This window comes from Motacilla alba, chromosome 19 (assembly GCF_015832195.1).
Source record: "Motacilla alba alba isolate MOTALB_02 chromosome 19, Motacilla_alba_V1.0_pri, whole genome shotgun sequence".
NCBI classification, from domain to species: domain Eukaryota; kingdom Metazoa; phylum Chordata; class Aves; order Passeriformes; family Motacillidae; genus Motacilla; species Motacilla alba.
The window spans coordinates 1,103,692-1,125,205 of NC_052034.1; the positions used below are offsets into that span (position 1 = coordinate 1,103,692).

At 50.2% G+C, this 21,514-nt stretch overlaps 2 protein-coding genes and 1 long non-coding RNA gene across 4 annotated transcripts in view; 1 reads left to right on the forward strand and 2 right to left on the reverse strand.

Moving 5' to 3' along the window:
- CUEDC1 (CUE domain containing 1) overlaps positions 1 to 1,963 on the reverse strand; it is an 18,736-nt gene extending 16,773 nt beyond the window's left edge. Inside the window, exon 1 of the mRNA XM_038157847.1 lies at positions 1,840 to 1,963. The gene's annotated coding sequence lies outside the window, so the exon portion shown is untranslated. The remainder of the gene's footprint in view (positions 1 to 1,839) is intronic.
- On the forward strand, positions 1,803 to 8,418 carry LOC119709726. The gene is made up of 2 exons (XR_005259414.1): positions 1,803 to 1,923; positions 2,702 to 8,418. It is a non-coding gene; the product is annotated as an uncharacterized LOC119709726 (long non-coding RNA).
- On the reverse strand, positions 6,479 to 21,285 carry VEZF1 (vascular endothelial zinc finger 1). Of its 2 annotated transcripts, none has more exons than XM_038157846.1 (7): positions 20,979 to 21,285; positions 14,963 to 15,660; positions 14,175 to 14,238; positions 13,127 to 13,192; positions 11,367 to 11,619; positions 9,292 to 9,336; positions 6,479 to 8,935 (listed from the first exon to the last, which is right to left on the reverse strand). In XM_038157846.1, the coding sequence occupies exons 1-7, from the start codon at positions 21,009 to 21,011 to the stop codon at positions 8,508 to 8,510; spliced, it is 1,587 nt and encodes a 528-aa protein (XP_038013774.1). In that variant the 5' UTR covers positions 21,012 to 21,285; the 3' UTR covers positions 6,479 to 8,507. The 2 variants fall into 2 exon arrangements, with proteins under 2 accessions (XP_038013774.1, XP_038013772.1); XM_038157844.1 differs by having other exon boundaries at positions 11,367 to 11,588; positions 13,009 to 13,192; positions 20,979 to 21,282.
- Positions 21,286 to 21,514: the final 229 nt, after the last annotated feature.

The following is a 21,514-nucleotide window of genomic DNA, read 5'->3' on the forward strand; positions in this document are numbered from 1 at the left end:
CGCCAGCATCCCCTGTTCTCCGTGTCCCCACAGAGGATGTTGCTGCAGGCAGACGAGCTCCAGCACCCCCTGACAGGCTGCTGCTGCTCCCCGGGGCTCAGGGCACCACAGCCCCTCAGCCACGCCACCAACGCCGCCAGGTGTCGGCAGGTTTTGTTCACTTTCTTCAAATTTCAGAGCTCTTTTTAAATAAAATGCAGGAAAAGTCCAAACCTTCCCAGGAATTGTGTCTGGGAAGAGGATGGGAACCTTTGAGGGAAATAATTCTGGCTGTCAGAGGCTGTGACACCAGGGCTGTGGGCAGCCAGGGGTTGGTGCACAAGGCTCTGCCAGCATCAGGCACAGCCTCACCACGCTAGGTAACACGGTGGGAGATGCCACAGGTGCACGGCTACCAGGAGGTGATGGCAGGGGCTCCTCTGCCATGACGAGCACCAAAAGCTTCCCACCACACCAGCACCAGCACCAGCACCAGGCAATCTGCATTTCCCCGGGGTCTCATTGCCCCAGTGCTGCACTCCCGCCGAGCACTTCCACAGGAAAACCTCTGTGAAAACCACAAAAAGCTTCTCAGAGCAGCAGATGCCGCTTCAGCCTGTGTTCTTAGAGATGGAGGAGGAGGAGGAGGATGTGAGGAAAGCCACAGCTTCCCCAGCCGCAGGGCAGCCCCGCCAGCAGAGCCCCAGAGGCAGCCTCAGGGGTCAGCCCAGGATGGTGGTTCTCCCCTGGAAATCCTTACGGCTCCAGCCCCCGTGTTTGTTGTCAGTGGCGGCAGCAGGAGGAGGTGTGAGGAGGAGGTGCAACTCCACTGCTTTTTAAGAAAATAATAAAAAAGAGCCTTTCCAACCCGCCTGAGAGACACAGTGCAGGAGAGCACTGCTTTGAGCCGTGACTTGCACTTGACTCCTTCTCCATCTCTGTCTGCCCACAACCCACCGGCAGCAATTTCAGCGCTGGACAGGAGCCCCAGGTGAGGACCAGCCTGGCAGGACGGTGCCCTCCATGCTTATGGAGGATGAATGACAGGTGTGGCTGAGCTGGGCACCCGCTCAGGGGCTGACAAATGCCCCTGGTCACCCAGGAGGTGACCACCACGGCTGTGCCACACCAGGGCCCCACCAATTCCTGCACTAAATCCAAAGCCCCAGTGGCACGGAGGGGTCACGCTCGGGGACCGGCGATGCTCCGGGGCTGAGCGGGACGCGAGTCCTGGCCCAGGCCGAGCCAGCCTGCCCGCGCCCGGCCCCACTCGGGACGGCCCTTGGCCCACTGGGGATGGCCCGGGACAGCCCTTGTCCCACTCGGGATGGCCCCTGGCCCACTCGGGATAGCCCTTGACCCACACGGGACAGCCCTTGTCCCACTCGGGATGGCCCCTGGCCCACTCGGGATAGCCCCTGGCCCACTCGGGATGGCCCTTGTCGCACACGGGACGGCACCCTTGTCCCACAGCGCCCGGTGGGCTCGGCCGCCCCGCGGTCTCCGCACGCGGGTCCCTCCCGATCCCGGCGGGCGCGGGGCCCCGCGCAGGCCCGCGGCGGAGCCGAGCACCGGAGCAGCGGCGGGGCCGTGCCGGGGCCGCGGCCCCCAGCGCTCGGCTCCGGCCCGGCTCCGGAGGGGCGGCCGCAACAGGCGCGGCCCCGGCCCCGCCGCCGCGGCCGCTCCGCCCGGGCCCCGGTGGAGGCCGAGCCGGCGGCGCCCCCGCTCCCCCCGGCCCCGGCCGCGGCTCCGGGCCCGACCCGCGCAGGCCGAGCGGCACCGCCCGCCCCGGCCCGGCCCCAGCCCGGCCCGGCCCGGCCCGGCCCGGCGCACAAAGAGCCCCGGCCCGCCCCCCCTTACCGGCGGTCGGCGCCGCGCTGCGGGGGCGGCGGCGGGCGGCTCCAGTCACGCCGGGAACCATGGAAAGCAGCCGGGACGGGAGACGTACGTGGCGGGCGGGCGGGGGCGGCCGTGCCCGGCAGCGGGGGGCGGCGCGGCGGGGCCGGGGCCGGGGCCGGGGCCGGGGCCGGGCCGGGCCGGGGGGAGCGGGGCCGCGCCGAGAGGCTGCGGGGGCGGGGGGCGTGCGGAGCCCCCGGTGCGTGCCCCGGGCCGCAGTCCCACCGTGGGCAGCGCGCAGCTCCATTCGGCCGGGCCGGGGGCATCGAGGGGCGGCACCGCCCGGGCCCCGGCGCTCCCCGAGGTGAGATAGCCCTGACGGGGTCCTGGGGATCTCCCAGGGGCCCCCCCGTTGTCCCCAGGCTTCCCCAGCGCCTCCAGCCATGGGGTCAGCACCTCCGGCCCTGAGTGGCCTGGGGGCCAGTGTGTGGAGGGAACAGCATCCCGAGGATGGATGGATGGTGGATGGATGGATGGATGGATGGATGGATGGATGGATGGATGGATGGATGGATGGATGGATGGATGGACGGACGGATGGATCCATCCCATATTTCCAGGCTGGCTCTCAGGCTCTTCCATACCTTTGGAGAGTCCCAGGCTTCTGGAGCCTGGACCTCCAGTCTGGTGGTAAGGAAGGGGAGCCAGCCCTGCAGCCCCACAGCTGAACGTCCCAGACGGGTTATAGCCAAGCATCACTCGGAGCAGACAGAAAACAGCCGTCCCTGTATCGCTCGCTCTGGCTGACAGCTCGGGACGGGAAGCAATCTCCTCTTACAAATTACAGGAGCCCGTTTACACGGGGCAAACACTTCCCGTTCCTCAGAGACCAGAGCGGGACCGCGGACGGCAGCAGCTCAGAGCCTCCACTTCCCTCCTGGCTCTCCAAACCTTCCAGACAGGAAGAACTCCACACCGCTGGGCACCACGGGCTCCCACAGCACCCTGCCACAGCCAGAGACTGCTCGGGTGCACGGCTGTGGGTGCTGGAGCCCGAGCACAGGTGTGGGATGGTCCAGAGCTCTCACAGGACAGCTCTTCGTGCTGAGAGTTGTTCTGCTCCATCATTTCATCTGTGTCTGGCAGATGAGCAGTCCTGGGTAAAGATGTGGAAGGCTCTGACAGGGAACACAGAGTAGGAGTGGGAATACTGGAGGCAAAGCTTCGGTTTTCAGCGCCTACTGAACATGTGCCTCATCATTTTCTTCCCCAAGTTAGCGCAGATCAGACTCTTCCGAGGCACAGCGCCTTGCAGTGAGCTTTGGTGGCTGCAATCTCCTCCTAATCCAGGCTTGTTTCAGGGAAAACAGGCAATTTTATATCCCTTTGATATGGGTCTTAGCTGCTAATGATGCTAGGAAGTAAAAAGAAATGGGCATAGAAATACACAACTATGAAGAATTAAAATAGTGAATTTAATTCAGCCAATTCCAAAATCGGTAATTCCCTGAAAAACAAACCTTGCACAGAAAACACAGAACAGAAACGGTTTCATCTTGACAGCTGGTGAAAACAACTGGGTGAAAAGGTGAATGGAATATTTCTGACTTGTCTGGAAAACACCAGGTTTCACACATCCTGAAAATGCCCTATTTTTTACTAAATGGGTCGGTTTGTGAGGCAGTGATTGTAAATGCTCTGCTAGGAAAGCACAGGTTTGTGCTCTGAACTGCAGATGCCAAATGTCTGGTTTTCAGAAAGCACTGATGCTTCCCTAAAGGAAAAGTTCTAATAATCATAGAAACTTGGAACGCTTCGGGCTGGAAGGGAAACTCACAGCTCATCTCACTCTAAGCCCCCACCAGAGCAGGGACACATTCCACTAGACTAGCCCAGAAACCTGAAGAACAACAACAAAAAATGTATTCTTTTCAAGAATCACAAGCCTGGCTTGCCCAGCGGCCCCGATTTGGGCTGCAGGGCGATGCAGAGCGCGCTGCAAGGACGCGAGGCTGCGGCTGTCCCGGGCGTGTGGAGGGAGCTGGCCGGGCAGCCTGGCTCAGCTCCTCAGCACTGAAACACTCTTTCCAAAGCAACACCAAAAAAGGTTTGTTTCTAGGTCAGGACCTCAGCACTCAATTTTAACCAGGGGCTGACAGTCCGGTCTGAGCACAGCTGTAAAATGGATTCGCGGGAGAAGCTTTGGCATTCCTTTTGTAATTAGGAAACGGCCACTGAGGCGTGTGCCTTTAAAGGTGAAAGCTATTTTTGACATAAAAATTAGCACGCAGTTCCTCTGTCATGCCTCGGCTGCTGCGCTGGGAGCTGCGAGTGAACAACCCAAAGAGAAGCAAGAAGTATAAACATGCTGAATTATACAAATACGTAGAAGGGGATCAGGTTTAATTTGTTTTATTCTCTGACAGTTAGGAGACAAGGAGATTTATTTTTACACTTTTTCTCCTAAAAAGCACTGGTTAAAAGGTCCACTTAAGCACTGAAACCCCAATGGCATTAAAAAACTTGAAGAGCTTTTAATAGCTACCTTTTGAAATTACTGTTAAATCTATTTTTGAGATGGATAAACTAAGCTACCAATGAAGCAGGGCAGGAGTTTTTTGGAAGGGCCCAGCAGTGAGAAACTGTCATTCATTTCTCAACAACTCAGCTCGTGCACAGGGACCCTGAGATAAAAACTACCACAGTGCTCGATGCTTTAACAACCTGAGCATTATTTAAATTCCAATTTTCTCTCTTTGGTGGGAATCTAACCCCGACAGCCTTGAAAATGAACCCCAGGCAGTTTTCAGGATACGGCTCAGAGTGGCTGTTTCTAAAATAAAAGTGAGGGAAGAGCGAGCAGAACTTGGAGGCTTATCAGCACCCGGAATGCCCCGGCTAATCCTCGGCAGCCCCGGCCCCTTTATGTAACCTGGGATTGCTGCAGCTCAGCAGCTTACTGGGGTCTGGCTGGTTTTCTTTAAACCTCTTGTGGACAAATGCAAACACATTAAATACTTCTTTCTTTTGCCTCTCTAAGGAAAAAAATTGTTGTAAGAGGGGGAAAAAGTGTTTTATTTGTATCAATGGCAAATAGAATTAAACTGCTATGCTGAGACTAAAACGTGTTTCTCTCTGATCCATCGTGACTGAACAGAACTTTCCCAATTTACAACACTCGGGTGTAACGCTTGAAAAAAAGGCTGAATCCCAAATTTCTCTTCACCCCGAACACTCTCTGGAGGTGCTGGGGTGTTCCAAATAAAGGGAAAACCAGCCCCTTTATAGCCTGTACCCCATTTCTGCAGCGTGGCTGGCTGTGCTGCAATACTTACGTCCCCGTGGCCACCTCCCCGCGGCTCTCCTTGCCCGGAGGACGCCCTTCCGTGCCCTCCATCTGCCTGCTCTGACTCTGCACAGCACACATCCTTCCAAGGCAAAATGCAGCTCTCCAGCTCTCGGCCGGCGCTAAGCCATTCACCTCACGCTGAATGCTCACGGAAACTTCAGAAGGAAAAAAATAAACCCCCTATTGAACTGCCTGCAATCGGAGACCTGAATGGGCTCGATATAAACCCCACTCGAACCAGCGGCAGCAATAGGCTTCCCTGGATGTTGGATTCCATCCAGCTTAAAAGTTTCCATGAAATAAACTAGGCTAAGCGCATCAGCTGCATAGGAACTAACTCGGTGTAACAGGAGCATCTGTTCTTCACGTCCACCATTTTCTCAGAGCCTGAACCCGGCGGCGCGAGGTGCCAGCGGATGCCCGGCCGCGCCGGCACGGGCACGGGCACGGATCAGCGGGGAGCATGCACGTCGTATAAACTACTGCACCAGGTAGCTTTTGTTTGTCAGAAAAACAGCTTAATGTATTTGCAAGGATGGCATTACAGAGCGAAGTCAACGTCCGCACTGAGACAGCAGAGGAGCACACCTCGGACCCATTAATACACGGTACAAAGCAAATGTTTACCCAAGTACAAATGAAACAGGTCGACAATTAGCTAATGCAGCTTTGTGGACATAAACCAGGTACAGTCGAGCAGAACCAACATAAAATAAAAAGGAAACAGCCCTTTTCCTACGCCACGCTAAGAGCACCGTGGTTAGCGGTTTGGGAAGCCTCTGTCACGGTGAAAGATTTCCTTGCCGGTGTTTAATGTGTTTATTCTACTGCTACACTGCTGGGATAAAAATAACAGCTGGCTGAACGAGGGACCCACTGTCAATACTGCAGTAATTGACAACATACAGTTAAGTCTCACACCTGTTTATTGTAAGTAATTCATAGATAACCACTTCTAGTACACATTTTCATATTGGCTTTTAATGCTTTTGTTCTCTTTTTCTTTTTTTTCAAGCTCAGGGATACCCAAATTTCACCTAAGGGTCGTCACTGTGGTTACCCAGACCCAGAAGGCTGTACCTACTTTGGGAGACTGGCTGGTGCAAGGTGGTGTGGTGGCCAGGGATGGCAGAGATGGCTGGGGAACTACAGGTCCCAACATGCAGGACGGTGTGGAGGTGGCAGCGGGGCCGGGGCAGCGGGGCTGGGGACATGCTGGCGGGCTGGCCGTGCGCGCCGGGCTCTACACAGGGCCAAAACAAAGACCTCTAACACCTGGAGTAAGAACAGTGGTAACAAAGTCATAGCTACATATTCTTCTCTACATTTTTGTTTATTGAGACAAACTAATTAAAAGGCACAAACATAGGGCATATGTTTACATGGACATTATAACAAACATATACATTAAAAGTGTAGGAATGTGTTTCCTTTCTGCTAAACAGAAAGTTCCTAAGCTTTTATATATACAAAAGTTGTACAATTTGATGTCCTAAAGTACAAAAGATCATTTATAAAATTATTTTACACTAAGCTCTATTATTTTTTTTGTTTGTTTTTGTTTTACTATGTAGTCCAAGCCCCTAGAACAGTTTCACGTAAGGATACAGATACCTGTCACCTGAGCCAGCAGCCTGGCAATCACTGCTCACGGACACGGCCGGGGAGGAACGGAAGCAGTCCAGTGTGACTGGTCAGTCCTGCTAGCACTCTGTGAAAATGCACACGCTAATCTCCAGAGCTCTCAAATTCATTAAGATAAAAACATCTCAACTGTAATTTCTTTTTTTTTTTTTCCTCTTTTTTTTTTATTTTATTTAATGTAGAGGTTGGGTTTAGGGTGGTTCGTTTTTTTTTTTAAACAAAGTTTTAAAAATGTGAATATGTGACATGATAGTCTAAAAAGTATATCTGTTTCCCTAGACTTTGCTTTCTACTTTATGTACAGATAAACAGGTTAAGAAAAAAAAGCACATGTAGCTTAAACATGTGTGACCATTTATGAGCAGTTCTGGGCTGGACAGCTCAGCACCCCAGAACTCCCACAAATTGATAGAAATGTGTTAACACAATAGAAGGATAACGTAAAAATGATGATGTTTGCAAATATTTACAAAGTTGAACAGATTTGCACAACACTTGATTAAGAAATAGGGGAGAAATTAAAAGACGCTCTCTGCTTGTCCTGGAGGGGCATCCTACCTAGTTAGTGGTTAGAATAAAAACTGTATACAATTTAATATAAGACAAAACTTCTAGTGAACAACTAACACGTCTGTCCCCTGCTGAAACACCAGCAGGCTCTGACTGGGAGGCAGAGGGCATAAAAATCACACCCAGGGCCTCCAGAATCTTCCAGCTTAAAGCAATTTTCCTTAAGTTTCCAAGCACTCCTTTTGCTCCTAGATAAGAGTCCCATGGGGGTCTGACTGTTCAGAGACCATGTTTACATACATTTCGACTCCTCTTCTGTCAGCCATGGCTGTTTCTCACCAAACAATAACAGGTTTTTTTTTTAAAAAATGTTGACTACAATGCTCTATTCCCTTAGGGTAATATGTTGGGTAATATTTACATCTCCAAATATCAGGTCACAATCCCTATTATATGTTGAAGTTAGAATGATAAGTTATCATATGCTTTGCATATCAGAGCTGGTATCACCTTTCCCATAGGGAATGCTGCCTGAAATTACCATATTCCCAAAGGTAAAATGCATATTTTCTCCAAAAATGCATTTTTTTTTTTTAAATGACAACATTGTAATGCATTTACTAATTAAAGAAAAAAACAAAAACCAAAACATCAACACAGACAAAGGTTCTACACTAGCTCAGAAACAGTGGACTTGCCTGGCAGGTTCAAATGAGCCATCCACCCTGTCACAGATACAGAGGGGTCTTCGCTAGTGTTTAGATTAAAATGATTTTCTAAGTTATAATTTGAGGGGATAAAACATAAAACTGGTTTTTAATTACCTTTTTTTTTTTTGGTATTTTTTCCTTTTTTTTAACTCTGGCAAATAAGTATCTGCTCTAATTCAGCATCAGTCAGCTACAATGTAAAACTTACTTTAAATGAAGTGCTCCAGTGAAACTCAAGCCTGAACCATGTGAGCCAAATCAAGGGGAAGATGCTACTGTGGTCTCTGATGGTGCTGCCCCAGTGTCTTATCTGAATTTATTATTAACTAAAACAAAACAAAACAAAAAAACCCAACAGAACAAAACAAAACAAAACAAAACAAAACAAAACAAAAAAAAAACCCAACCAAACAAAACCCAGAAAAGAACTGCTGGTAAGGATTCCATTTTAATCCTTTTTAATACTGTTTAGAACTTGTTTACCAGGGAGGAGAGGTGGGCAAGGCCTGGGGCAGGAAAGGCATGCTCTCCACTGGTCTCATGGCTATGTTGAGGGGACCAGCCAGCGTCATGGGGGTGGGCAGGTTCATGGGGGACGTGATGGTGACGGGGTGCGCTATGTTCACTGGAGCGGTCACCGGGGTGGGCAGGTTCACCGGGGTGGTGAGCGTGAGCGGGGAGGTCATGGACAGAGGACTGGTTATGGTTACAGGGTGCCCTAAGTTCATCGGACTGGATATATTAACTGCACTTGATACATTTACTGGACTTCTCATGCTCATTGCAGCTGCCACTGTGACTGGGTTTGTGATAGTCCCAGAAGCCACAGAGGACGTTATATTGAATGGAGTAGTAAGAGTCACAGGCGTAGTAGCAGCAGTGGAGGTTTGGCACAAGTTAGCAGCTTCTAAAAATGAGACATAAAAAAGACAAAAAGTTTTTAACACATAAAAAAACCATGGACAAGATTTAAACAAAACAAAACAAAACAAAAAACCCAAAAACCGAACAAGAACGGGTACAAATTCTGGAATCATTTTCTTTAGGTATTATTAGTAAGTTAAAACTGTTAACATTCTATAGCCTACAGGAAATACAAACTCTCATGCAGGTCATTTCAATTGAGTATTATTTTTTTTCCCTGAGAAGTCAAGTGAGGTTGTCTTAGCAAGAGGGTTTTTCCACGTTCATAAAAACAGTACTGTACAACCAAAAAAATCCTCCCAAGAGGAACAGAAGAAATAGAGGAGAGAGTGTACATACCGAATGGTACGTACTCTATAGCCTTCTCAAAGGTGAACTGACATTCTGTGAAGGTTTTAAAAAGTCATTATTAGGGACTGATAAGCAAAGCTCGTTTCAATATTTACCTGCTTATTTCAGTCTTAATTATTGCTACTGAACTGCTCCACTGCTCACAGTACCTCTACTTCAAGGCTACCCCAGCAGCACATCCCTCAAGCCCCAGCAGCTCCTCAGCTTTCACACAAGCTCCAGCTCCACACCATGTTGGTTTGGGGGGTTTTGGGGGGGTTTGCAGCAAGCAGGACTGAGGTGCAGAGCAAGGGAGACCCAGCAGGCCGGGGCTGGGCGGCGGGGCCGGCCGGGGGACGCGGGGGGGACGGGAATCACTCCACATCCATCAGCACCACCTGCCGGCTAGCCACACCGGGAGGCTCGGGAGCAGGGAACGGGGAGGGGCTGGCTGCTAGAACAGGGAAATGCACTCTGCAGCAGCGATACTAAGCCGTGTGTGCTTCCACATTTGTAGGGCAGGACCCCAAGCTCAGTTACACCCACGTGTCAGAGGTAAGCCAGGAGCAAAGAGTCCACTTTGCCTCTGGGGCAATACAAATATAACTTTGAAAGCAACATTAGCCCCACTCAAGGGTTACTGTTGGTTCTTCAAAGTCCATAGCTAGGAGGGGTGGAGAGGAAGGGAAAGAGTAAAAAAAAATAAAATAAAAATTGTGAAAAGAAATTGTACTAGACAAAAAAAAAAAAAATCCCATCTAGTGTTGTAAAGCCACCACAAGTGGAACTAGCACGGGAGAAGCAGCATGGAAAGAGCAGCTCAAGCAGGGCACTGACTGGTCTGGTCTAACTTCACCTTCAAGCTCAGTCACACCCGAGGACACGTCCCACCCATGCCCCTTCCCCAGTTAAGTTAGGCTAAAAGCAGCAGTGTGACACCACTGTCACCCACCCACCTCCCTGACCCCCCAACCCACGGCTCTGCTAGAGCACATTCAACACTCTCCATAAGAAAGGAAAAGGAAACAAGACATAGGAAAGAACAAGCAGAAAATAATCCTCAGTGATTTTCTAAATCAACATCATTTGCTTTATCTGTTTAGTGGCCTGATGATACGCAGTGTTTCTGTTATCACTGCATTTCAACATGAATAAGCTGTTTCTGCACTGTCTGATCACAGAATTCAATTACTGCCATAACAAGGGGAAAGGAAGCAAGTAGCCTAAAACACAATTAAGAACCTAGAAAACAAAAGACTGAAGAACTGAAAGGAAGGTTGAGAGAAAAGGAAAAAATAAGGTGAGTCAAAAGCATTCCTATAAACAGCCAGTGAAAAACAGTAAGCAGTGGTCATTAAGAACTTCTAAAACACGTAATCCATGAAGTCACATGATGGGCATTAATAATCAAACTGTTGTGAAATAAATAAGCAGCAGCAATGGGAGAATTTAAACCACTGTATCCTAAAAGCACTGAACTGAAGCAACCTGTTCCCCACAAACTGCCACAATGACCGACAGCAGCAATCCCACTTCAGTCACAGCAGCACAGGCAGAGGCAAGCTGTGAGCCAGCACTGATGAGAAACAGGATCACTGATTACCTCGTTTTGTGATGAAACAAAGCCACAGACAGAGAGGGAGAGAGAGAAAGCTCTCTGAGGTCCAGAAAACTTCATGCAAAGACAGTGACGTGATGGAATAAAGTGGGGAGACAAGATGAACAGGACACAGAGCACACACGTGCAGCTGGTGCTGAGGCAGGGCAGGGGTGTGTGTGTGTGCAGACAGGTGAACAGGGTAAATAAATAAGCACAGGCACAGCTAAAAGCCACATGCAAGTCAAAGCCCCCAGTCCCCTCTGTAAGTGATGGCTCTAGGGACACAGACAGACACAGAGAGCAAGTCACGAGCAGGCCGTTTAACACAGCCCTCTCTGGGGCCTGTTTCCTCCTGTCTCTCTTAGCTATGACTTCTAAGAATGAAACTGTCATGTAAGACATCCTTCCTGACACCTTCAGCTCCCTGTATGACTGTCAACTCCCGTCTCACAAACCCGGCCACGTCAGTATTGGTTTGTTTTACCTTTCTTCCTGGCTTTGACGGCCTCTTCCCACAATCTCAGGGTCTCTACCTGCTTTCCAGGCCAACTTGTTACGTGCTGCTGCTGCTGCTGCTGTTGCTGCTGCTGCTGCTGTTGTTGTTGTTGTTGTTGTTGCTGCTGCTGCTGCTGCTGCTGCTGTTGTTGTTGCTGCTGTTGCTGCTGCTGTTGCTGTTTCTGGTTGCTGGTCTCTTCACTCATGCATGCTATGCCAATCAAGTAAGAACACAAATTCACCTTGAAAAGTTACTCTGTTTTCTGCTGAGATCTCAAAGGCAACTTCTACAAAGAGCATGTGGAATCTCACAGGATTCCAAGAACAAAATCACAGGTGTTCAGAACAGTATCATTAATTCTGTGCTTCATAAAACTACTTTTCCAAGAGCTAAAAACCAAAACATAAGTCAAGAACATCTACTTTAAGTGCCAAAACCAGAGTTCTCTTGTCATTATTTAGTTTGTATTTAGGAAGAATGATTAGTCCAATTAGCCTCGACAACTCAAACTGAATCCATTTTTTCTACGTTTTAGCTCCAGCTTAAGAATGAAAAATAAAAAAAAAGCCTTTTCATTTTTTATTGCAAGTATAACTTAAAAATTTCAGTTTACATCAGAGAACAGCCTGTCACTACTCTCTGGCCACAGTACAGCTCATCATTTCCACCTCTAACAACTGCTCAAAATGCCTCATGTGAACTGGCTTAGCACCACCAAACTGGACTGGAAGCCAGAGTTGTAACCCTATGCCTTGAAAAATACTTCACATCCAAATTTCCTACTAAGCTCAACAATCAGGCATTTCAGACATTCCCAGTACCTTCAAGTTATCCAGGAGTAACAGGAACTGCAAAGATGTTGTAAATGAATACAGTTTAAAGGCTTTAAGGACAAAGTTTCCAAAGACATTCCTTACTTTTGCCTCTTTATTCCCCTGAAAACCCGTTTTATATTACTAACCATGTGGGGTTAACTTAAGTTACAGGTATTTTAATAGGGAAAATTTGAAAGTCAACTCTTGATTTGCTTGCTAGGCATTCCCAGGTCCAGAGTTTAAGTCTAGAAGGAGCTATTACAAACATCTCATCTGACCTCCTGCACAACACCAGTCAGATGCCATTAATGCCCAAAACCTATCAGGGCTGGATTTAAATCCTTCTCTTGTCAGCTACTGCCTGAGGGAGGAAACACTGAGCCCCAGGGTCAAAGCTCAGGGAAAGCAGAGAAATCTTTCTCCTGATTTTGATGAGCTTCGGATGAGGCTTCAGACCTGGAACCTGGCAAATCTTAGCAGCTCTTAAATAGTCTAAAATCTCCAAACTATCTCTTGGACTTTTAGCCCTGCACGGCTCAGGAAGTAGCACTGAAAACCTGGGAACTCTTTTCTTCAAGAGATGGGTCACTGTCATGAACTGCAGGGCATTCCCAAGGGATGAGAGCACAGTCTTGCAGCAAACCAACTCCACACATGCCAGTTCTTGAGCTGAAGCACATTCTGTTACTAAAGATCTACTTTTAAGAGGTGTGAGCACCCAGACTGACAGACACGTAGCTGAGTTTAACATCATCAGAGGCAATTCCCTTCGCAAACACATTGTTATTAGAAATGTTTGTAAAACGTTCACCTACTTTTATTGATGCCTTGTTTACAGGTATTACAGTTGATACTTTGGCTCTGCCCGTGTGTCTTTAAGTGGCTGGTGATATATGCTGCACTCAGAAGTTTACCACAGATATTACACGATACCTTTCCTTCATGGCGCACCATGTGTGTCCGCAGTCTGTCTTTGGTGGCAAAGGCAGCAGTGCACGTCTAGAGGGAGGACAAAGTCACATTGAGGGGCAGACAGAGCAGCACAGCATCACCCACAGGCCCTCCGCGAGCCCGCGTTACCTGGCAGGTCCTAACAGTACCCCAAGTGCATTGACAGCTTTAACTTTTACCTGCATTTACAGGGAAACAAAAATCAAACTACTCAGCAGAGACTGAGAATGGAATTCGCTCCTGAGACAATCAGGACAAAAACCATATTCCACACTGCTTGAACGTTCTGAAAACAGTGGGCTGCCTTACCCCCAGTGCAAGAGGGAGCTTATAAAAAACACCTCCAATAGGCAAAGTTGCTTTCTAGTGTAATTTTACTGTACAAATATGAACTTGGTACCTCACACTGCTCAATTACTTCTGTTCCCATCCAGAACGAGGAAACAAAACCTTTTCCTAACACTATTCTTTTACCCAAGGCTTTTATCTAATAAGATGTGTCACTAAAACAGGCTGGAGTAAGCATGGATATTCCAAGCAAAACAGTTAATTGTTCAAGGGCAATCAAATTATTTCTCCTAGACTCAGTCATCAACTTAGGACAACTCGCTTTCCCCTTCCAGCAAAATAACAGATCCAGAATCAACCATTCCCACCCATTTTAAATAGATGTGCTGAGAAAGACATTTGATTTGAACATGCTGAGAACACACTGCACACATTACCCCAGAAATGAGCACTAAGCTGAGGATGCTGCCACAATCCTACTACTAAGTTAAGCATATGGTAAAACAGAGCAACTATGCTGTTCTCCAAGAAAGCAAAAAGCCTCTAATCTTCCTAAAAAAGCAACCATGGTATCTCTTTAAAGTTCCACCAGAACTCCAGCACTGTGGTGTGGTGGCAAATGTGGCTTTACTCCTAAACTTGCTTTTCAGAAATCCAGGAGTAAATACAGCTCTGGAAAGATTCACCTGAGTACCACTGACACAATAAGGTATTGTTCTTAATAAACCATTTCAGCCCTTACTTGGCATTTGAAGGGTCTCTCTGTTGAGTGAACATGTTTAACGTGACAGCTTAAATGATCAGGCCTGCAAGAAAGAGAGGGATGGGAGAAAAGTGCACAGTTACAAACACAGAGCCAGGACACCTTGGCTGGCAGAGCTGACACCGAGCCGGTCGCTCCCTGCAGCCCCCATCCCTCTGACAGCCAGGATAAATCCCTTCCCTCGCCTACCAGGGGCTTCACCTGCAGCACCTCACAGCTTAAAAGCAACCTGCGGTTTAAAGCTTAACTCTGTTCTCCTCACAGACCTGGAAATGGCACGTTTGGTCACACCTTGTGTAAAGGTGAGAGCGCAGCAGCTCTAAAGGTTGAAGTTTTCTCTGTTGCAAGCACAGCTACAAACAGAGCCGGCAGCAGTGCAAGCTCCCCCTGAGCTCCGTCAGTGCCCTCCACCCTGCTGTAAGACCAGGTGACAGCTCCTCTGCCCTGCCCCGTTTGGTCACAGACCGTGGCAAAGGCTGGTGAAGGGGCTCTGTGCCCACCCCCAGTGACACAGACACACATCTTATGGGACCTGGGTGAGGCTGAGAAACCATTTCAAACCACTCTCCTAAAAAAGTGACCACTTCTGGCCACTGCTAACCTTGCTCAGATGGAGACTCCCCCACCCCAACAGCAGACGGGGCTCTTTATCCCCTCGCCAATCTCCTCAGAGGTTTGGTTCTCCCAGCTCCTCACTACCACAGCTTAACCCTTCTTGCTCGTGAAAAGCCAACAGCGGAGCACGCCTGGGATTTGCTACGTGGTACCTTGAGAAGCCTTTTCCACAAACACCGCAGGTGTAGGGTTTCGTGATGCCACCTTCGTGAGACCTCACGTGGTAGGTCATGCGATCCTTTCTCTTGAAGCGCTGATTGCAAATGGGACATTCGAAGGGTTTCTCGTCCGAGTGGGACAGCTTGTGCCGGTTGAGGTGGTAGACGTCCCTGAAGGCCTTTCCACACATCTCACAGGCGTGGTTCTTCTTCACGGGCTTGCTGGGCTTCTTCACCGTCTGCGTCACCGCCATGGCCGTGGCGCCGGCGCTGCTGCTGGGGTTGGTGGCAGAGGAAGACGTAGTGACTGTGGACAGGATGCCTGCGATAGTCGAAACCAGCGAACTCCGGCTGTTGTCACCAGCGATGGTCGAGATAAGGGGCACCATTGTGGTGGGAGTTTTCTTTGGCCGTGACACTAACTTTATCCCTGTGTGGCAGGACTCGTGACGCCTCAAATGGTAGCTGTCCCTGAAAGCTTTGCTGCAGTAAGTGCACACAAAGGAGGTTTTAGGTTTTTCCTTTTTAATCCCAACAATAGCATCCTTTAACGTTTCTGGTGCAGGCTGAGGTTTCTGCGTTATTGGTAAGGGCAGAATCGGCTTCTGATCGGGCGGCTCAACAGCAGAGCTCAGGAGAGGCAACAAACTGTTCTGTGCTGCCTGCTGTTGGTGATGGGAGGCTTCGTGTGCCTAAAACCAAACATTCACACTTAAATTCTCTGGACGGGTGCTCGCTCTGGCACGGCGAGAACATTTACAAACGACAGGGAAGCACATTCTAGACCCAAAGCCGTGGAAGGAACAACAGGGGAAGGTTACATAATGCTGGTTTTGGACAAGATAAACCGCTCGTGCTGTAAATGCCCTGGCTGTGCAGAGCCTGTGGTAAGTGTAGGACACAGCGCAACAACCAAGGAATTATTTAAGTTTCTGGAGGGCAACTTTTTATGGAAGACAACTAGGTGCTTGTCAGATCTCTTAATAACAGCATTTCATCTTTACATAACAGATAACTCATTTTGCTAATGATCGTATCAGACGGCACATCAGGTCTGTCTCGGGAGAGGATGAAGGCACTGACAGGAGTTGCAAAATAAGGCCCCACCTTTAAGCCGAGCTCGGTGCACGCCGAGAATTGAACCGCAGCCACAGAGAGCCAGGACGCGATAAGGCGTCTTATTTAAACAGAGTGCTCATACCCCTGCGCCAGCCCTGAAACCAAAGCAACTGGAATCGGGAGCTGTCTAAAGCCACATCTCTATATTTAGCAGGTTCCTGATGCATTTATCCACTGGCCACTGTGCTCTCTGCGTCTGGAACTAACAAGAATAGCGGCACGGCCTTTTTCTCTTCGTCAGCAGCTACTTTGTGCTGGGAAGAGAAGCTGATCGATACACGCTGGGAGACATCTAGAGATGCTGGAGAACCCGGGTCGGGGCGTTGGGAATAAACCCTGAAAGCTGTCTGAAAGCAGCCAATACCAACTAAATCTGAACTACAGAACGTGTGGCAGAAGCCACAGGGAAGGGAAGGGGGGGCCCGCAGGCAGCAGCGCTCAGCTGAGCTGCAGCCCGCCTGCCACGGGCCCTGCTGCACCACGCGTGGTTATTCTAAGGCAGAAACACTGTTATTAAAACTCATCCAGTCAGACCGGGACAAAACCCTGGCAGATACAATTTTAATGTGGTTTAGAAACCACACAGACCAATTCAGCCTAATGGAGCATTAAAATAAATCACTCCAGCACCTTAAGCCAGTTTAAGCGCATCTGTATTCAAGATGTGCCTCGGTCTCATCAGACCAGTTTTAAATCAGGCTCGTTATTAACGCAGCGTGCCAGGCCTGAAGCCGAGTTTGGGGAAACTTGCATTCCCATTAGATCAGTACTGCAGCCTTGCAGGACTCCTTTCCTATGGCTTTCCTCACAAGTAACATGACTCAAAGCTGTGAGAGCTGAAAAGAGCACTGTGCCAGTGCACCACCCTGACCTGGCTGCTTTTACATGGGTTGGGGTGGACAGTAGTGGGAAGGGCACTCAGGCTAGTGCTCTTCCCATGGGAATCCATTTCAACACGTCCTTTGGACAAGCCAGTATTTCTAGAAGCTCACTTTGGGCCTTTTTCCTAGTTGTATCCTGGGTGCTTTGCCTGCCTGGATCACAGCAGGGACTACAGCCCCCCCAGGCACCTCTCCCGTGCTGTGGGGCAGCTCCTGCACCGTTCCAATCCCACTTTTTGGGAGCGTGATGCTGGTGATCCTTAGATAAAAGCCATGGCTGGATACCAACGCTAACCCACGTGGGAAGGAACACAAGCTCCCAAACACTCCAAGCCTATCTGACAGGAAAACAGCTCACAGGAGAAAGCCTGCACTCGGGACACTAACAGGAGACAAAACTTGTGGGAATCGTTAGGAGCCAGGCCAGGCTGTCCGTCTGTACCTGCCTTTTAGATCCACCTGGGCTGCAGCTCGGGATACAACAGGTAGGCTGGATATTAGCACACCTGCCTGGCCACAGCAGCCACTCCAACAACAGCCCGAGGGGCTGGTTTATTTCAGGGAGGATTGCTGGAGAGAGCTGCATCCAGAACTCTCCTGGAGGCGACGCTGCTAAATCAGGGCACGGCACAAGCCCCAGCAGCTCCGTTAAACTTCTCCCTGACTTCAGTGACAATTGTGGATTTTCAACCATTTATTTTCCGTGTTTTTAAAAAGGTTTTGACACTTCTACATTGCATGAAAACAAGAGTTTGCATGACACACACCGGCAGCACAATACTGAGCAAGTTGTGCACTTGAACACGATTTTAACTTAAAAAAATTCTGAAATGTTTTACAACTTCAAATCGGCATTAAACAATATCGTTAAACCGCACCAGAAGACACTGCAGAGCACCTAATGATAGCTCCAGAGATACAATTTCAAAGGCAGAGCGAGCAGATCGGATAATGGAGAGCCCAAATCCTTTGGACAAGGTTCAAACTTAGGCAGTTTATGGATATTTTTAAGCCTCAAAGAATCGTCAGCACTTCAAGGTAATGATGCACTTATTCCTACAGATCTGATGGAGACAGTGGACATAAAACAATGTATATTCATCAGGCGACAGGCTACGGAGCTGCTGCTTATGTAAGTCTGCTTATCTTGGTTCCGAGGGAGCCAGCACTATTCCCAGCACCGTGCTCCTCCTCGCAGCCCCTCTGCCGCGAGCTGTGTTCCTCAGTTTCCGAGGGCCTTTAAAGCCTTTTAAAAAAGGATCAGGCAGCGTTTTTTTAACTCCCCGTTGGAGAAGGGAAGCCAGCACCTGCTGCACGCCTCTGGCAGGCGCAGTTATGCAGGCTCCCACCACGGTTTTACTCGACCCAGCGTGAACGTCAAGTCAAGCCAACATTTTGGAGATATTCTGATGGCCTGGGACAGGCTCTCCTGCAAAATCCCCTTGTTCTGTCACTAATTCCTTCTCTCCTGGGGGGGCAGTAAACAAAAAAACCCTGCAATTCATGACCCGGAGTGTAGGATGTGGCATTGTGAACTTCCAATGCCAGAGGCTAAAATATTTTTGTGCTTCAGCCTTAATGTGAGAGCAACAAATTAGCATGAGTCATATCTTGAACACTCCATCTGATGGATGAGTCCTCCTCACATTAACAGATACAACTTTCACTTCCCGAGCACATCCTAAAAGTGGTTTTCCAACTATGCATTCTGGGGACTAAGAAGATCCAAACAAGAACTGCTTATTCAGTAGCACGATTGTTTCTTTAGAAAGGGATACAATTCATCAAAATGCCACCTAAAAACAATCAAACAACTTTATTTGGAAGGAGCGATTTACAGCCCACTGCTACAGGACTAAAATGAAGACATCGAAACCTCCTCGAGAAACATTTGGCTAAAAATTACAACTTTATATTCCACGTATTAAGCTGTCCCTCAGGAATCCTGTCCCAGCTGGAACGCACACTTGGTTTAACGCTCCCCCCAGGAAGAACGAGTGTGAATATTCAGCCACTTCCATTTGTTATTTAACTGACACTGGGGACAGGCCTTTAAATCCACGCTTTTTAACTAGTTTTAACTAATCAGCTGGATTGGGGCTGCCGGGCTGCTGTGAGAATGGGAAGAAGAAAAATGAAAGCCACATCGGGACTACCTCAGTGCTGCTTTCTGCTGGGTGCATTGGCACGCTCGCACCCCAAATCACTGATTCTGACAAAACCACTCAAGAAACAATATCCAGCATTTATTATGAGCTCTGAAAGCTTTATTATTTAGAGAGGGAAAATAAAAAAAATCAGAGGAAAATTTCCACGTCACAGTTTTATGAAGATGCTTCCGAGCCGCACGTTCGGAAAGCGAACTGCTGACTCCTTAATTAAAAGCAGCAAAGCTGACTCCTAAATCAGCGTGTGACATCACTACTTCAAAACTCAGCACCTTCAGAAAAGCACGGGCGAGCAGCGAGGAGCTGGACACGTACTTGAAGCATTACTTGGCATTTCTCAGCCTGCTGCAATACAGTCCTGCCAGCCTAGGAAAAATTTCCCCTGGAAAAGGCTCAGCTGGGAGGCAGCAAGGCACCGGAGCAGCCCCGGCTCGGAGGGAGATGGCCCTAAACTAAGGAGATTAACTTCTTAGCGTGAAGTTTCCTACGTGCGAATCACAACTGCCCACTAGAGTGAGAAATAATTCCCCAGCCCTCAGCCAAACTCGATGGCATCGCCCGCATCCATCGGGAAAAGAGGAAAGCCCAGCGGCCAGCTCCCGGTACCGGCTCCCCGGAACATTCCCGGCGTGTTTTCCGAGGCACAGAACCCGAGCGAGTGACTCATCCCCTGCTACTTGCAAGGGACGAATTTTTCCTCCCTAAAGGAATGGTGCTCGCTCTTGGCGGATTTATTCATTCAACTCAGGTTTTCAAACTCGTGTCACGGGTTGGGTCTGGGTTTAATTCCGAGGAGGACAGTGAGGAAGCGAGCGGCCGCCACCGGGAACGTGCAAAGAGGATTATTTTACCTTGAGAAAGGTGATGTGCTGGGCGCTTTTTTTTTTTTTTTTTTTTTTCCCTCCGCTGCTGCTGCTGCTGCAATCACACATTTTATGTTTTCCAGCGCAAAACAAAAAAAAAAAAAATCCAGGAGAAAACAATCTGGTGAGAAAGGGCTCGCGAGGCTCACAAAAGCCAGGCAAAGATTTTCTTTTTTTTTTTTTTTAGGATTTTTTTCTGGTACATTGGATTTTCTTCGGAATTACATAAACAGCGGTGTTTTTAAGTCAGTCTTTCACCGACAGAAAGGGGGAAAATTGTGACTCAGTTGGCAAAGGGAGGGGTTGCACGCTCCACCGTCCCTATTCCTCCCCATTCCCGTTAGGATTTCGCCAGTTTTTACAGAAATCCGGCCCGCTCGCGTCCTATTTTAAAAGAAAACAAGCTCCCTCGTCAGCCGGCCCTGAGTCAGGCTGTTTAAAGAGGGATTAATTTATTCTCCCAGACACGGCGTTTGTTCCATCGGGGTTTTGTTGGAGCCCGGTGGAAGCTTGGGGTTGTTTTTTTGTTTGGTTTTTTTTTTTATTTTTTTTTTGTTCGTGGGGTTTTTTTTTCTGTTGTTGTCCCTTTAGACAAGGGGGGAGAGAAAAACAAGCAAACACACCAAAAAATAAAAGAAAAAAATAAAGCGCGATCTCATATTTTGCGGAGAAAAAATAAAAATAAAATACAAATACGAACATCGGTGGTTTGTAATGAAAGCGGGAAGGGAGCGCGCTGCGGGGCGGCGGCGGAGGGAGAAAGTGCAGGAGGAGAGGAGGGAGAAGCGGAGCCGCGGGGCCGCTGAGGCGCTGCCCGGCGGGCCGGGTCGGGCCGGGCCGGGCCGGGCCGGGGGCGGGCGGGGGCCGGGCGGCCGCGCTGAGTGACAGCCCGGCCCGGCGGGGACCGGCGGGGCCGCGGCCGTGAGGGAGGGAGGGAGAGAGGGGGGGCGCGGGCAGCGCCGCCGCCGCGGGGCCTCACCTGAAAGAGGAACGCGGTCCAGTTGGCCTCCATGGCGGGGGCGGCGCGGCCCCGGGCGGCGGCGGCGGCGGCTGCGGCGGGCGGTCCCCCCGTCGCTCCCTCCCCCGGGCCGCAGCTACATGGAGCCGACAACAAAGCGGCGGCGGCGGCGGCGGCTCAACATGGCAGCGCCGAGCGGCCGCTTCCGCTAACCTCGGGCTGCACCACTGCGGCCCAGAGGGGGGAGGCGGCGGCGCGGCGCCCCGGCGGGGCGGCGATGGCCCGGGCGGCCGCGGCGCCGCCCCCGCCGCTCCCCTCGCCGCGGGGCGGGCGGCGGGCCCGGGGCGGCGCGGCGAGGCGGCGGCGCGGGCGGCGGGGCCGGGGCGGCGCGGCGGGCCGGCCGCCCCCCCCGCGGGGCTGGCAATGGGCCGGTCCCGGGCTGGGGAAGCCGAGCTGTGGCGAGAGAAGATGGAGGAGCGGCCGAGGTGTCCGGGGCCGCCGCCGCCGCCCGCCCCGGCTCGGCCCCGGGGCCGCCGAGCCGCCCGCCCGCCCCTTCT